Source organism: Ochotona curzoniae, unplaced genomic scaffold, assembly GCF_017591425.1.
Source record: "Ochotona curzoniae isolate NIBS_2020 unplaced genomic scaffold, NIBS_Ocur_1.0 scaffold_1037, whole genome shotgun sequence".
NCBI lineage: Eukaryota > Metazoa > Chordata > Mammalia > Lagomorpha > Ochotonidae > Ochotona > Ochotona curzoniae.
The window spans coordinates 1,630,794-1,645,066 of record NW_024467083.1 but is presented as its reverse complement, the minus strand read 5'-3'; the positions used below and the strand labels follow the sequence as shown (position 1 = coordinate 1,645,066).

Here is a 14,273-nt window from a genome sequence, read left to right as displayed (position 1 = left end):
ATATCATACCCTAATATCAGAAAACCGTATATTTATCACCAGGTGAAGACTTCATTTTGTATCTAAGTTCACTCAGGGAACCTACAGTACTCTATAGTTCTCTAATAAATTCTTATTTCCTTCCTCTAATGGGAATAAATGTGTAATATTAATTCCTACATACATATTAAAATGATCAAAAACTATCAGGGTACATCAAAATGTTCTCAGAAAAGTGAAATTAAAATAAGGTTTACTTTGGTGCAAAAAAATTAAAATCCATACATAAACTGTAAATCATTTTTGAAGTACCCTTATATTAACAATAATAGCTGTTGGGAAGGATGTGGAACAACTGGACCATTCACTCACTGCTAGTTAAAATGTAAACGTATAGAGGTACCTTTGAAAGCATTTCAGCAGTTTTGTAGTATTAAACATTATACCACAAGACTGAGCAATTAGATTCTTAGGTATTTATAAAATCACACTTAAATTATGATCAAACAAAAGCCTGTACATAAATATTTAAATTTGCTTTATTGGTAATTTTCAAAATGGAATATAACCTCAATGCTCTTGGCAAGTATATAAGCTATGATACATAATACAATGTGGTATATATTAAGTAATTTTAAAAGACTGAACTACCTGTATGGACAACAATTTGGATAGATATGCTTAGTAAAGAAGTCAGTCCCAAAAAGTTGCTTACTTTGTGACTCATTTAGATTGTTACTAAGAAAGATACAGTGATAGACAAGAAATCATTGGTTATCAGGGAACACAGAATTGCAAGAGGTTCTAACTACATGAAGCAGGAAAGAGATGTTTGAATTTATGGATTTTTGTTATTGACTACAGTGGCAATGAGACAAATCTAGCTTGAAGTTCATGAGAGAGAATAAAAAAATTGATGTTACTATATGTTAATTTTAAAGAAATACAAAGAATTTAAGCTTTTGGGATCTATGAATCATTTAAATTTAGATGACTAAACTATGAATCATTTAAATTTAGATGACTAAACTAATCCAGGGTGCAAAAAAGTCATTTGCTTATGGCCACTGACAATGTACAATTCAATGCAAAAGCCATTTCTATTATATATTAGATATATTATATATCAAAATAAGTATAATACATAACAATATCAGATATATGTAACTATGTAGTTATAGTTATAAATGTATATTAGATATAAGATATATAACCACACATAATTATATACACATATAACTATATATGTATATATAGTTCATGTATATAACATATACAATATATAACCATGCAGTTATATTATATATAATAAATATATGATAGTGCTATTATAGCATATATAACTATATGTCATGATACATATATCACATAACTATAACATAATATATAACACATTACATAAATTAAAGACATTAAAGTAGCATATATAATTATATAACTATAATATATAATGCATACCTTAAAACATTTATGAGAATAATATATTTATCTCATAAATATATACAATTATATATCAATCAAAAATAAAAACATTTCAAAATTTCCTATGTCACATTTAAGTGGACAGGACGACAGTTAAGAAAACTTTTTTTTTTCTAAAGATTTACTTATTTTTATTGGAAACTCAGGCATACAGAGAGGAGGAAAGACAGAGAGGAAGATCTTCGTCCGTTGATTCACTCTGTAAGTGGCCACAACAACCAGAGCTATGCCAATCTGAAGCCAGGAGCCAGAAACTTCTGGGCCTCCCATTGGGGTGCAGGATGCCAAGGCTTTGGGCCATCCTCGACTGCTTTTCCAGGCCACAAGCAAGGAGCTAAATAGGAAGCAGGGCTGCCAGGATTAGAACCGGTGCCCATATGGGATTCTGGCACATGAAAGGCAAGGACTTTAGCCACTAGGCTACCACGTTGGGCCCAAACTTCCGTCTTTTGAGGAAAGGCTATCTATCTATCTATCTATCTATCTATCTATCTATCTATCTATCTATCTATCTATCTTAAGGAGTCTGATTCCATCAGTCTCTTATTTAAGTGTGCCCGACATTGCTGGTACAAACAATGTCAGACAGTCCAGCATCCCATTGTCTACATTTCCAACAGTTTCAATGGGAGTCCATCTTCTGTTTGGAAGCAGGAATGCATGTTGCACTGCACCCCCACATCTGGATATGGCAGACCCCAGTACTCTATCACTACACATTTCCACAAATGAGAAGCCATGAAACAAGGTCAACTATTGGTACGAATTAGAACAATAGCCCTAACAACAACAAATTATAGCAACATGAATAAAACACACCACTGAGTAACCAACACATGGGTGACAAAAAGGAAACACAAAAATCTCTTGGGAAAAATGATGCCACTGTGTAATCCACAACCCAGTGATGATTTTGACAAGAGAAAAGAAAAGTATTCGGAATAAATGAAATTGAAATAAAAAACATCAAAACACATGGGATGCAGACAAAAAAATCCCAGTATGGATTGGATTATTGAAGTTACATTTTCCATGATGGTTTCCTCATATTAGCGAGAACATATGATATTTGGTCTTTCATGATTGACTCAATTCACGAGCATAATGGTCTCTAGTTGGGATCACCTGGTAGCAAATGGCATAATTTTATTCTTCTTAGTAGCTGAATAACATTCCATGGAATAGATGTACCACAGTTTCTTTAACCACTCTTCTTTGGAAGCACATCTGGTTTGTTTCCATGTCTTTGCTATTGTAGATTGCACTGTTGCAAATATAGGATTACAGATCCCCTTCTAATATGCAGATTTCATTTCTATTGGGTATATTCCTAGGAGAGCGGGATAGCTGGGTCATATGGCAGATTTATTTGCAATTCTCCAAGCACTCTCCATACTGATTTCCACAATGGTTGCACTAGCCTACACTACCACCAGCACTGAAGGAGGGTACCTTTCTCCCCACATCCATACCAGCATGTGTTGTTACTTGAGTTCTGAATGTAGCCCAGTCTCAATGGAGTTAGGTGGGACCTCAACGTGGTTTTCATTTGTATCTCTGATGGCTACGGAGCCTGGGCATCTTTTCATATGTCTGTTAGCCATCTGAATTTGTTCTTTTGAAAAATGTCCGTCCATTTCCTTTGCCCATTTTGTTAAAGGGTTGTTCTATTTTTTTTTTTTTTTTTAACTCTCCCTGGGTTTCTGAAGCTCTCTGTAAATTCTGGACATTAGTCCCCTATCACTTATGTATTGTGCAAAAATTTCATTCCATTCTATTGGTTGCTTCTTCACTTTGTTAATTGTTTCCTTTGCTATACAGAAGCTTTTTAGTTTGATGTAGGAACATCTGTTCATTTTGGCTTTAATTACCTTTGCTTTTGGTGTCTTTTCTAAGAAGTCTAGGAATGGTTTTTTGAATTATATTCACCAAGAAAGAAAACTGCCTCTAGATAATAACATTTTAGAAATTTGGAAGAATCTAAGAATAAAACAAAACAAAGGCTAGTGGTGAGTTCTATACTAAATCATTACTTCTCTTCTGAACACTGACACTGAAAAAATTTAATGAATTAATAAGTAAGAAGCAATCCAAATTTGATGGAATCTGATGTGATGAAAATCAGAAGTACTGGGACCAATCCCATTGCAGCTACTTCTGGAGTGAACCAGTAGATGGAAGATCTTTGTTTCTGTCTCTTTATAAATCTTTCTAATAAAAATAATAAAGAAACCTTTAAAAACAATCAGAAGTTTTAGAAGTAAAGAGAAAAGCAGAGACTGAAACTCCACAAATTATTAGCTATATATATTATGATACAAAGAATTTCTTTTCTGCTACAGGGATGATACATTTCAGAATTTAAGGCAAGAAACTGGTTGTTTTTCAAATATTTCCTTTTGGAGTCCTGCGTACCAACTAAAGGCTTAAAATATCACTCCATTTTAAGGAGATCAGTAATGTGTCGCATAAGATATCATTCAGGTTAAGCTAAACATAAATTTTCATGGCAAATGGGCCTAAAGCCCATACTGAACTATCTTTAATCATTTATTGCCATAAATTTCCATCAGACAAGAATAAGCAACACAATTATTTTCTAAGTTACAAAGATATGTAACATAAATTTATGTCAAAGTGAGAAAATCAATCAGAAAATAAACATTACCAACAAATTATGTCACAGATCTCACAGTTGTATTTTATTACAACAAATTATTTTAAACTAGTATGAACTTAAGTTTGTATTAAAAAAAAAACCCTTAACTCAAACAAAGTTTCTTAAAGTTTGGGGGCAATTGTTGTGGTTTACCAGATTAAACTGGCACCTGTGATGCTAGCATCCAACATGGGCCCTGGTGAGTCTCAGCTGCTTCATTTTCTATCCAGCTCCCTGTTAACGTGCCTCAGAAGGCAGCCAAGGAAGATGCAAGTGCTACACCCACCTAGCAGACTCAGAAGAAGCTGCTGTCTCTTGGCTGGTCCTGCCCTGACAGTGCCGACCATTTAGGGAGTGAACAAACATATCCAGCATCGATCTTAGAGTCCCTCCCACCTCTGTAATTCTGCTTTCCAAATACAATAATTGATTTTCCTTAAGAATTATCTGAAAGGCAAAGATACAGAAACAAACATCTCTTATTTGCTAGTTCACTCCCGAAATGTCTCCAACAGCCATGGTTGGAAACGACCAAAGCCAGGGACTGAAAACAAACTACCTGAGCCATGATCTGTTGTCTCCCAGGAAGTGAATTAGCAGGAACCTGGAATCAGGAGTGGAGAAAGAACCTGAACTCAGATACTGATATGGGATAAATGGGTCCCTGCAGTGTTACATGCACTATACAAAATGCCCACCTCAACTCTACACACCTGAATCCTGTTTATCCCCCACCAAACTTTTTAATTTTTGATGCCAAAATTCACATCTCTGTCTATCCATACTGCTGCTTTCAATGATGGCAAATCAGCAACAGGTAAAATACTACTACTATTACAGTTTATTATAAGGTGGTATGAAAATGCCCATGTGCAAGAGAACTTCTAAAAATTAAAATAAAAATATAATGTTGCCCGTTTTATTTTTAAAATATTGAAGAATTAGGAAGTCACAGAAGAAATTTAAAATTTCAGGGAATAGTCACTTTTCAATTATGTGAAGAGTCAATATTAAAACTTCAGAGGGATACATGCTGTGGTCTGCTGGTTAAACTGCCCGCAAGGATGCTCACATGTGCCTGAGTAAGTCTCACCTTCTCTGATCTAGCTTCCTGTTAACGCACCTAAGAGGCAGTAGATAACTGCCCAAACACTTGGGTTCCTGCTCCCAAAGAGGAAAAGGTGGATGGAGCTTTTGACACTTGGCTTTTGACCTTTTCTAGTCCTAACTGTTGCAGGTTTTTAGTGAACAAGCAAATAGAAGGTCTGTTTCTTTTTGTTGCACTGATTTGCAAATAAATAAGTCTTTTTATTTGGAAGGTGGAGTAACAGAGATAGAGGGAGACACACAGACATCCTTCACAGCCACACGGCACGTGGGCATCCTAAGCAACAGCTTAACATGCCGAGTTGCAGTGCCACTCCTATCCTAAAACTGTGATTTAATATGCTGCTCCTTAAGCCATCAGTGCTTAAGTGCCATGATAAACTGCTGCTGTATAAGAAATCCAGGAAATGAGAGACTAATCTGCTGACCTTTTTTTCTTTTTGTGAGACACAATATTCACAACTAAGCACCTACTGTAGTCCACGTTCTAAAATAAGCCTTGAAAATAGATGAACACAAACATGTTCCTGCTCTCATGGAGCACAATGTTTAGTAAGTAGTACAAACTACTACAGAAATAAGTTACAACACAACATACCAGAAGAGTGAAAATGTACAGAGAAAATTGGGGAAGGATTTCAAGTGATATCCAAACTGGCTTCAGAGAGACATCAGAAATTTGCTTATAATATTTAAAGGGAGTCTTTCTAATAACGAAACTATAGAAGAGAAAAATCTAAAATTATAGAAAGCATATCAGTGATTTCCGAGGCCAGGGGTGGACATTCAAAATCAATTAGAAAACTATCAGAAGAAATCACTTAAGTGGTAAAAATATTTTGACTAGACTGCAATAATGGCTATCTGAGTGTATATATACATTCAATACCAATAAATTGTATGTTTAAAATATGTGAATTTTATCATAACAAGTTAATTTTTAAAAAGGAACTGGAGAAATCAATGGGTTACTCTTTGTATTGCTAAAATTCTCCCATATTCCAATGAATCACAAAGTGGTTATTAGTACTCTGTGAGGAGGAAAATGCTTTTTCTAAATAAAGGGAGTTTAAAGTTCCACTGCTGTTTCTTATTTTAGATCTCTCCTAAAGATGTAATGGACAAAAAATGTAGAGCTCGGCCGAGTTCCAGTAGAACAAGCTACTTCTAAGTTTATATAATATTGCTAAAAACAGCATTTTCATAATACATATTTCCATTTATAATGTCATTATTGAATGTTGGTAGAATACTAAACAAGGAGTTAAATTTTTTTTTTTTTTAAGTATACTAGTGATTGTGAGAAAACAACCTCATCTTTGGGCTTATTTCAGTTCAAAACACGGAGGCTAATTTGTTACCATTTCCTTCATATAAAAGATTCTACTAATCTAACATGATTAACATCTCCATATACAAAGCTTCCAAATAAAAACCCTAACTCACAGATGTGAAACAGATACACAAAACACAAGTTTCTCAAGTACACTGAAAGCTAGAAGTATTTTCTACAGCTTTTGAGACTATCAAAACTAAGTTTATTTATATCTATAATTTCTTACCAGCTATTTTTAACAAGAGTAGTCTTTGTTATAAATTTATTTATTTGGTAGCAGAGAAAGAGAAAGGCAGAAAAGGAAACAGTGACAGAGAAAACGCAGAAGATAACACACATCTTTCATGAACTGTGGTTTACTCCCCAAAAAGGCCAGGAGGCAAGAACTCCATCCTGGTCTCCCAAGTTGGTGGCAGAGGCCCAAACATTCAGGCCATCTTCTGCTGTTTTCCCAGGCACATCAGCAGGTAGCTAGATTGGAAGTAGAGCAATCAGGACTTGAACCTGTGCTCAGATGAAGTTACTGTCACAGCAATGAATATAGCCCACTGTATCATAATGCTGGCTCCAGGTTTCTCCAAAATTTATGATGCTGGGTATATAATTTTCCACATGCCACTTCTTTTTTTTTGAAATTAAATAAACTGAGATTTACAGAAATTAGCTGAATCAAGATATCATCTTTGCAAGAACAAAACTATCAGACCAAAGGTGTCTTACATTGTGTGTGTGTGTATGTATGCAAAAAGTTACTGATATTGGCACAAAATGGTATTTTTTTCTGGAAAGATACGTAACAAAAAATGATGTCAGCACCAGAAAGAAGGTTAAATACAGAAGGAGATATGTTTTCCATTTTAATTGTGTATATTATTGATATTTTCCAACTTGAATATTGAAAAATTCTATTGTTTCAAAATAATGCTTTTAGGTTAGAATATATTTCTCTTTTACTTTCTACACTTGAAAAAACTAGAGAAGTGATGTTTACTTTTTCGTTTTTCTTTTTTAAACTATATGTCTTATAGTTTGTTAATTCAGTTGCTTAGAGCACAAAGAACTAAGGTCAGGGGTTGATTAATTACATTTGCAAACCATAAAAATATCTCTTATTCACAGAACACATTTTTAGCTTTAAAAAGTCATCTGGCACACTCATGCAGCTGATCACAAGGATGAATCAGGTAAAAGCATGTGGTGACTCAACACAACATTTTAATGCCTGAAAATAAGTAAGTAATGTTCTACTGCTAGGGGATAAGAGAATATATATCAGTTATTCATCTCTAAACAAATGTTTCAATTTTTATATTAATCAACTCAACTGTCCTTTTAAACAATATAAGTGAGATATTAACTGCAAGAAAGAGGCTATACTTTCAGAAAAGCCAAAAAGTATATGTTACAACTTACTATCTTAAATGATACATATTTTATTAATATACCAAATAAACATCAAATAAAATACGATACCTGAAACATCTTCTGGATCTGACACAACGATATGTGCATTTAATTCCTGTAGCTTGTGATGTAACTCTTCCAATTTTTTGTTTGATTTCTTCAAAATGTTGTCTACATAAGCCAAACTTTTTTTATCTGTTGTGACTTTCCTCAGATTTTCAGCTCCTTCTTTGATTTTCAGTTCTTTCCTTATTTCTCTCTTGATTCGATCCTTAACATCATCCAATTTCTGTTGCACCATTGTATCTGAAAAGTCTAATTTTTGAACAGCACTCACATTCTCAGGAAATGGAAGACTTCGGGAATCCCCCTATCAAAATAAAAATAAACAAATTTTGGAGTTTAAGAAAGTTAATTGCTCAGCAATATATAGCAGTAAGGCTAACAATATATGTAGCATAAAAAAATTCTATATTCTCCCCCTTAATAATCAACAGACTAATTATTTAGTGACTTCTATCACAACCACACAAAATTATAAACTGAAAGCTCTGCCCACGGAACAAACATTCGTCTTTTAATTTATGATACCTATGTATCACACTGGAGTGTCTGTGTTTAACACCAGACCTTGGGAGCAGTAGCGATGATGCAAGTACTGAGCTTTTCCCACCTGTACTAGAGAACCAGACTGAGTTCTGGAATGCTGGCCCTCACCTGGGGCTGGGATGTTACGGTTATTTAGGGAGTCAATCAGAAGATGGGAGTGCTCAATTGCCTTTTAAATTAAACAAAAACTGCTAAGTTGCATTACCTGACAAATTAATTTATAATAAAGCAAAGTAAATTGAACTCCTTTATACACAAAAGCTTCTCAGCATTGAATATAAAAACAGACTTTGGTATTCTGTGAACAAAAGTTAGATTATAATCCTTACATAACCAATCCTGGGAAAGCTACTTACTCTTTCTAATTCTCAGTTTTATCATTTGTAAAGCCCAAATAATATCAGCCACCTTTCAGAGATAGATACTATGATAATTCCAAATATTACATGTGAAGCTCTGAATGGTTTTTTTGGACTATTACAGTCGATAAAAAAAGTCTTATCAAATTCTATGACAGTAATTTGATCTCCTATAAGGAATTTCTTAAGCTAAATTTATTAAAAGCACATTAAACTGATAACCTTATTATCACTTTTTAGCTAATGAATTCAGTGTATTATACCTTGGGGAGATCACATTCAGGAACTAATTATATATTCCAAGCTAAACTATCCCAACTGATAATTTGCTTGACTTAGTAAAAAAAAAAAAATTAAACTATTAGAAAGTACCTCTAAATAATGCATTATTTATGCAAACTAAGAAATATATAACATATTTGGGGTCAGCACATGTCCCAGCTGCTCTACTTCCCATCCAGCTCCCTGCTTATGGCTTGAGAAAACAGTGGAGGATGGCCCAAAACCTTGGGATCCTGCACCCACATGGAAGACCTAGAAGATGTGGGCTTTGATTCGGCTCAGCCCTGGCTGTCATGGCCATGCTCTCTGTCTCTCCATCTTTCTGTAAATCTGACTTCCCAACAAGATAAATAAAAATCAAATCATCTAAGCACAGTTGGCCTTTATTTAAAATAATGAAAACGAAGCTGGCTTTGTGGTATATAGCCAGTAAAGCTGCCACTTTCAAGGCCGTTATCTCATATGGTCACCAGTTTGTGTATCCCAGCTGTTCAACTACCAATCCGGATAACTTCTAATAGCCTAGGAAAAGCAACATGGTTAAAATATTTGACCCCCGCAACCCAAGTGTGAGACCTGGAAGAAGCTCTTGTCTTCTGGCTCCAGCCTGGCAGTGCCTTGGTCATAATAGCCATCTGGGGAGTGAACCAACAGATGGAAGACCTCTCTTTCTCTCTCACTAACTTATTTTCAAACAAGTAAATCAATTTAAAAAATGAAACAATGAAATTATTTTAGCTACTTGTATATCTATAATTCACTATTTTAAAAGCATTTTTATTCATCTGAAAGACAGATGGAGTATAGAAGAGACACAGTGTCAGAAAGAGATTCTCCATTTACTAAGTCACTGTCCAAATGCCTACAAGGCAGGACCAAGTCACAGCCAGGAGCCCAAAACCCAGTACAGGTTCTCCCAACGTGTGTGGCAGTGACACAACTACTCGAAGCATCATTTATTACCCCAGGGTACAGGAAATCGAAATCACAACCAGAGCTAGGAACTGAACACAGGCACTCCAACATGGGATACAGGCATTCCAATCAACGTCTTAACTGCTGAACCAAACATCCAATCTAATCACTATTTTAAATTCTGTTACTGTAATAGCAATGGTTTAAAATTCTTTGAATTCTAAGACACAAAAAACAGAGATAGTGGTTACTTCTGGGAAGAGAAACTTGAATTTGTAAATGCGAAAGAAAAGAACAGGTTTCAACATATAGTCTTCATGCATCTTTTAAAATACAGACCTAATTTGTGTGTGTGTGTCTGTGAAACACCTTTTCTGTTATGCTAAGTTTTACTAATCCTGATAATTTAATATCAATTTCAGCCTTAACACTCCATCAGGTAAAGATGTCATCAAGTAGGGGGAAAAAAGCAGCTTATTAGTCCTCAGGAGTATGTACAAAACCTAGAAACAAAAATCCATGAGTGAGACTGACATCTGGAATTCAATTATTGTTTACAAATGTTAATTTTTTCTAAAGCTTGTTTTTGTTTATTTCAAACACAAAGTGAAAGAGAAAGGGAGAGACAGAGAAAGATTTTCCATCCATCAGCTCACTCCCACATGGTCAAGTTAGTGGACATATAGTCGGAAATTCTATCCTGGTCTTCCACATGAGTGCAGAAACCAATTCTATATTCCATGCCCATCTTCTGCAGCCTTCTTGGGCACACTGGCAAGGAGACAGACAAGAAGCAGAGCAGCTGGGCCTGCTTCCTGTTTAGCTTCCTGCTTGTGGCTTAGGAAAGCAGTACAGGATGCCCAAAGCCTTGGGACCCTGCAACCACATGGGAAACCTGGAAGAAGCTCCTGGCTCCTGGTTTCAGATGGGCTCAGCTCTGGGCTTTGCATCTACTTGGATGGAGAATAAACCAGTGGATGGAAGATCTTTTTCTCTCTGTCTCCTTTTCTGTGTAAATTTGCCTTTGCAATAAAACAAAACCAAAACCAAAAAGAACAACAAAAACAAACCCACAAATATTTTTTAAAAATTTCGGCTAGAGTTTGGTGTAGCATTTCGACCCAGCCTGGGCCACCTGCATCTCATATGAAAGACTGCATGTATGTAAAGCACCACGCTGGGGAAGCAGACTCCTTTATAAAACTCAGACATGACAGGCCTACAAGCCAGCCTATAGGAACTCAAGTTCAGGATGCTGAGTACCATAACAAAAAACCTCAAGTAGTTTAGGAGATAAATGAAAGTGTTCCTTATTTATCAATTTTATGAATCCACAGAAATTATGTCTAGCTTGACATACTGCTATGTACAGATAGTTTTAATGCAAATTATATTTAAAATTAGAATGGAAAAAACAGAAAGAGACTAAATCTTAATTATTTTTGGGTAAAAAAGAGGATTTTTCTCATCTACTTTTCAAAGTTTTACATATTTTCAGCAACAAAAATATTTGAGAAATTAAAAGTAGTTATTTCATTTTGGCCAATATAATGACTTTTAGTGACCACATATCAGTAAAGAAAACAAAAACACTAAAGAAAACAAAAACAAGGCCAAGATCAGATTCAAAGGATAAAATGAAGAAAAAAAAAGGATTGTCACTGACCAAGTACTTCATTTAGGGAGTCAGGAAAGGATGTTTACTCCTCATTGGCCATGATCCCAGAGAAGAAGTGAAAAAGCTGTTACTTCAACATTTCAGAAATATAAAACATTTGACTCAATAGATGCCAAGAAATGTTACAATACCCATAAAAACTTACTGTGTACAATGACTCACATATTCCTTTAGCTAGAAGGCAATTCGAAGATCATTTAGCTTAACTAGAGATCATTTAATTTAACCCTTAGTTTTGAGGAAAACAAATTCAAAGGAGCTAAGGAGGACATTGTGAGCCTGGAAGGTCAACGAGCACAGGTTTGCAGTTCATTGGACAGTATTTGCATGACAACAACCAAATGGCTACCTTTGGTATAAACAGCATGTAAATGAGAACACCTGGTGTAATATACAAAACAAAAGGAATTCCAATCAAGAGAGGGAAACAGTATGGACTCTCAGTGTATAAAGTCTGATGCCCCTAATAAACTTCGGCTTTAACCATCAGTCAGGGTCCACGCGTGTTATTATCGGCTCCGTGCACCAAGTCCGTCGCTGCGGGACAGCGACAATTTAGCTCAACTAGAGATCATTTAATTTAACCCTTAGTTTTGAGGAAAACAAATTCAAAGGAGCTAAGCAACAGGCCTATTCATAGAGACAGTCAATGCCCTGGCTGGGTGCAGGCATGCTAGTGTCCTGACACCACTTTTGCTCTCCATTTACCCCTTTGTCACTTTGTTAGAGAGGCTCTCTGGAAGATAACCCTTCATTTCCAATTGAACTACCCCTTGACCTAATTGATTTGCATTAATTATTGAGAATTCTTTATCTCAGGGCACAAAAAATGGCAAAATGTATTTCTTCCTCCTCTAATTCCAGCCCAATCCAATTTTTCCTTAGGGGAAAGTGCTCTCAACTAGCAAACAAAAAAGTCTATTCTAACACCAGTCCTCTGTTACTAGCTATACAATCCAAGCAGTGAGGATACACCAAAAAGTTCTTGGAAAACATGTACTATGACATGCCTAACACACATGGGGTCTCTACCTATGACCTCAGTAATAGATGCTATATCATTCAAGGTCACATATCCTAGGCTAACCATCAAACTATTTGCATACACCTAAATAAATGCATCTTTTAATTCCATTTGCCAAGGCATTTTCAAGTACCTTTCCATTAGCCCATCATCTGCAAAACAATGTTTGAGTTCCCTATCTTTCAGTTTCAAAAAGTCTATTTATCCAAAACATTCACTAAGTGTCCATCTCTCCATGCTTGTTTGTTCATGTGCAAAGCAGTATTTGGCTTTTCTATAATTTACGTTAAAAAAAAACTTTGGTTAAAACTCTCACTGAGTAGGAAGCAATGGAAATATAAAGATAACAATGATTTGATTCTTCTTTCTCCCAGGTATTCAATTTACCAATGAAGATAGACATGAAAACCAAATGATATGAAGCAGCAGCAAAGCCTTCATGTGAATATAGGCCGTACTGCAGGTTTTTTCTTCTAAAAAGAAGGCTGTTAGAATGTAATATAATGGAAAGAACAAACAACAAAAAAAAATGGAGTCAGACTATGTGTGCGTTCTGATATTGCAACTATGCTAAAGTTCCGATTTCCTCAAATGCAAAACATAATTATTTCAACTGTCTTGACTACATAATTTCAAAGTCTCACTATAGCTATTCCCAAAATTAAAATACAGTTTCACAACAGTAGTACAGTTTTCAACACATGTTTGGCACTGAAGTAGACACTGATGGATACCTGTATAATAAGGATACTTTCCATTATCTTTACTAACAAAATTCCCATTTTCTTAGATGCAACAAATTGTACAGGTAAAAATTTCACAAAATCAGGCTTTCTTACAGCTAGAAATGGCCATGTGACAATTCTTCTCAAACAACAACAACAACAACAACAACAACAACAAAGCTTTGCATTTAGGGGAAGTTTTGAATTCTTTTTGCTGGGATACAAACCAAAGTCCTGAAGGTATAGCAGCCATCTTATAAGAAGACAGTGAAGGGCTCAGCATGATAGCCTAGTACCTAAAGTCTTCACCTTGTACATGCCAGGATCCCATATAGGTCCTGGTTCTAATCCTAGCAGCCTGGCTTCCTATCTGACCTCCTGCTTGTGGCCTGGGAAAGCAGTTGAGGACAGCCCAAAGGCTTGGCATCCTACACCCTAACGGGAGATCCAGAAGAGGCTCTGGGCTCCTGGCTTTGGATCGGTGCAGCTCTGGCTGTTGCAGTCACTTGGGGAATGAATTGGATGAAAGACCTTCCTCTCTGTATATCTGACTTTACAATAAAAATAAGTAAATCTTAAAATAATAATAAAAAGAAGACAGTGCAAAATCTAATACAGCTTGGTATTAGAGTAGACAGAGTAGCAAGAAGGAGCCTGTGTCCCTGCTGGCCCTGGTGTACCAGAGCAAAAGCCCTAAACTACCCAACCTTGGAA

At 35.5% G+C, this 14,273-nt stretch overlaps 1 protein-coding gene across 3 annotated transcripts in view; it reads right to left on the bottom strand.

The window, feature by feature from the left end:
- Positions 1–14,273, bottom strand: part of PKN2 (protein kinase N2) — a 135,477-nt gene that overhangs the window by 78,677 nt on the left and 42,527 nt on the right. For all 3 annotated transcript variants that reach the window (XM_040998993.1, XM_040998992.1, XM_040998994.1), the window contains exon 2: positions 8,037–8,337. In XM_040998993.1, coding sequence (XP_040854927.1) covers positions 8,037–8,337 — 301 coding nt within the window. The remainder of the gene's footprint in view (positions 1–8,036; positions 8,338–14,273) is intronic.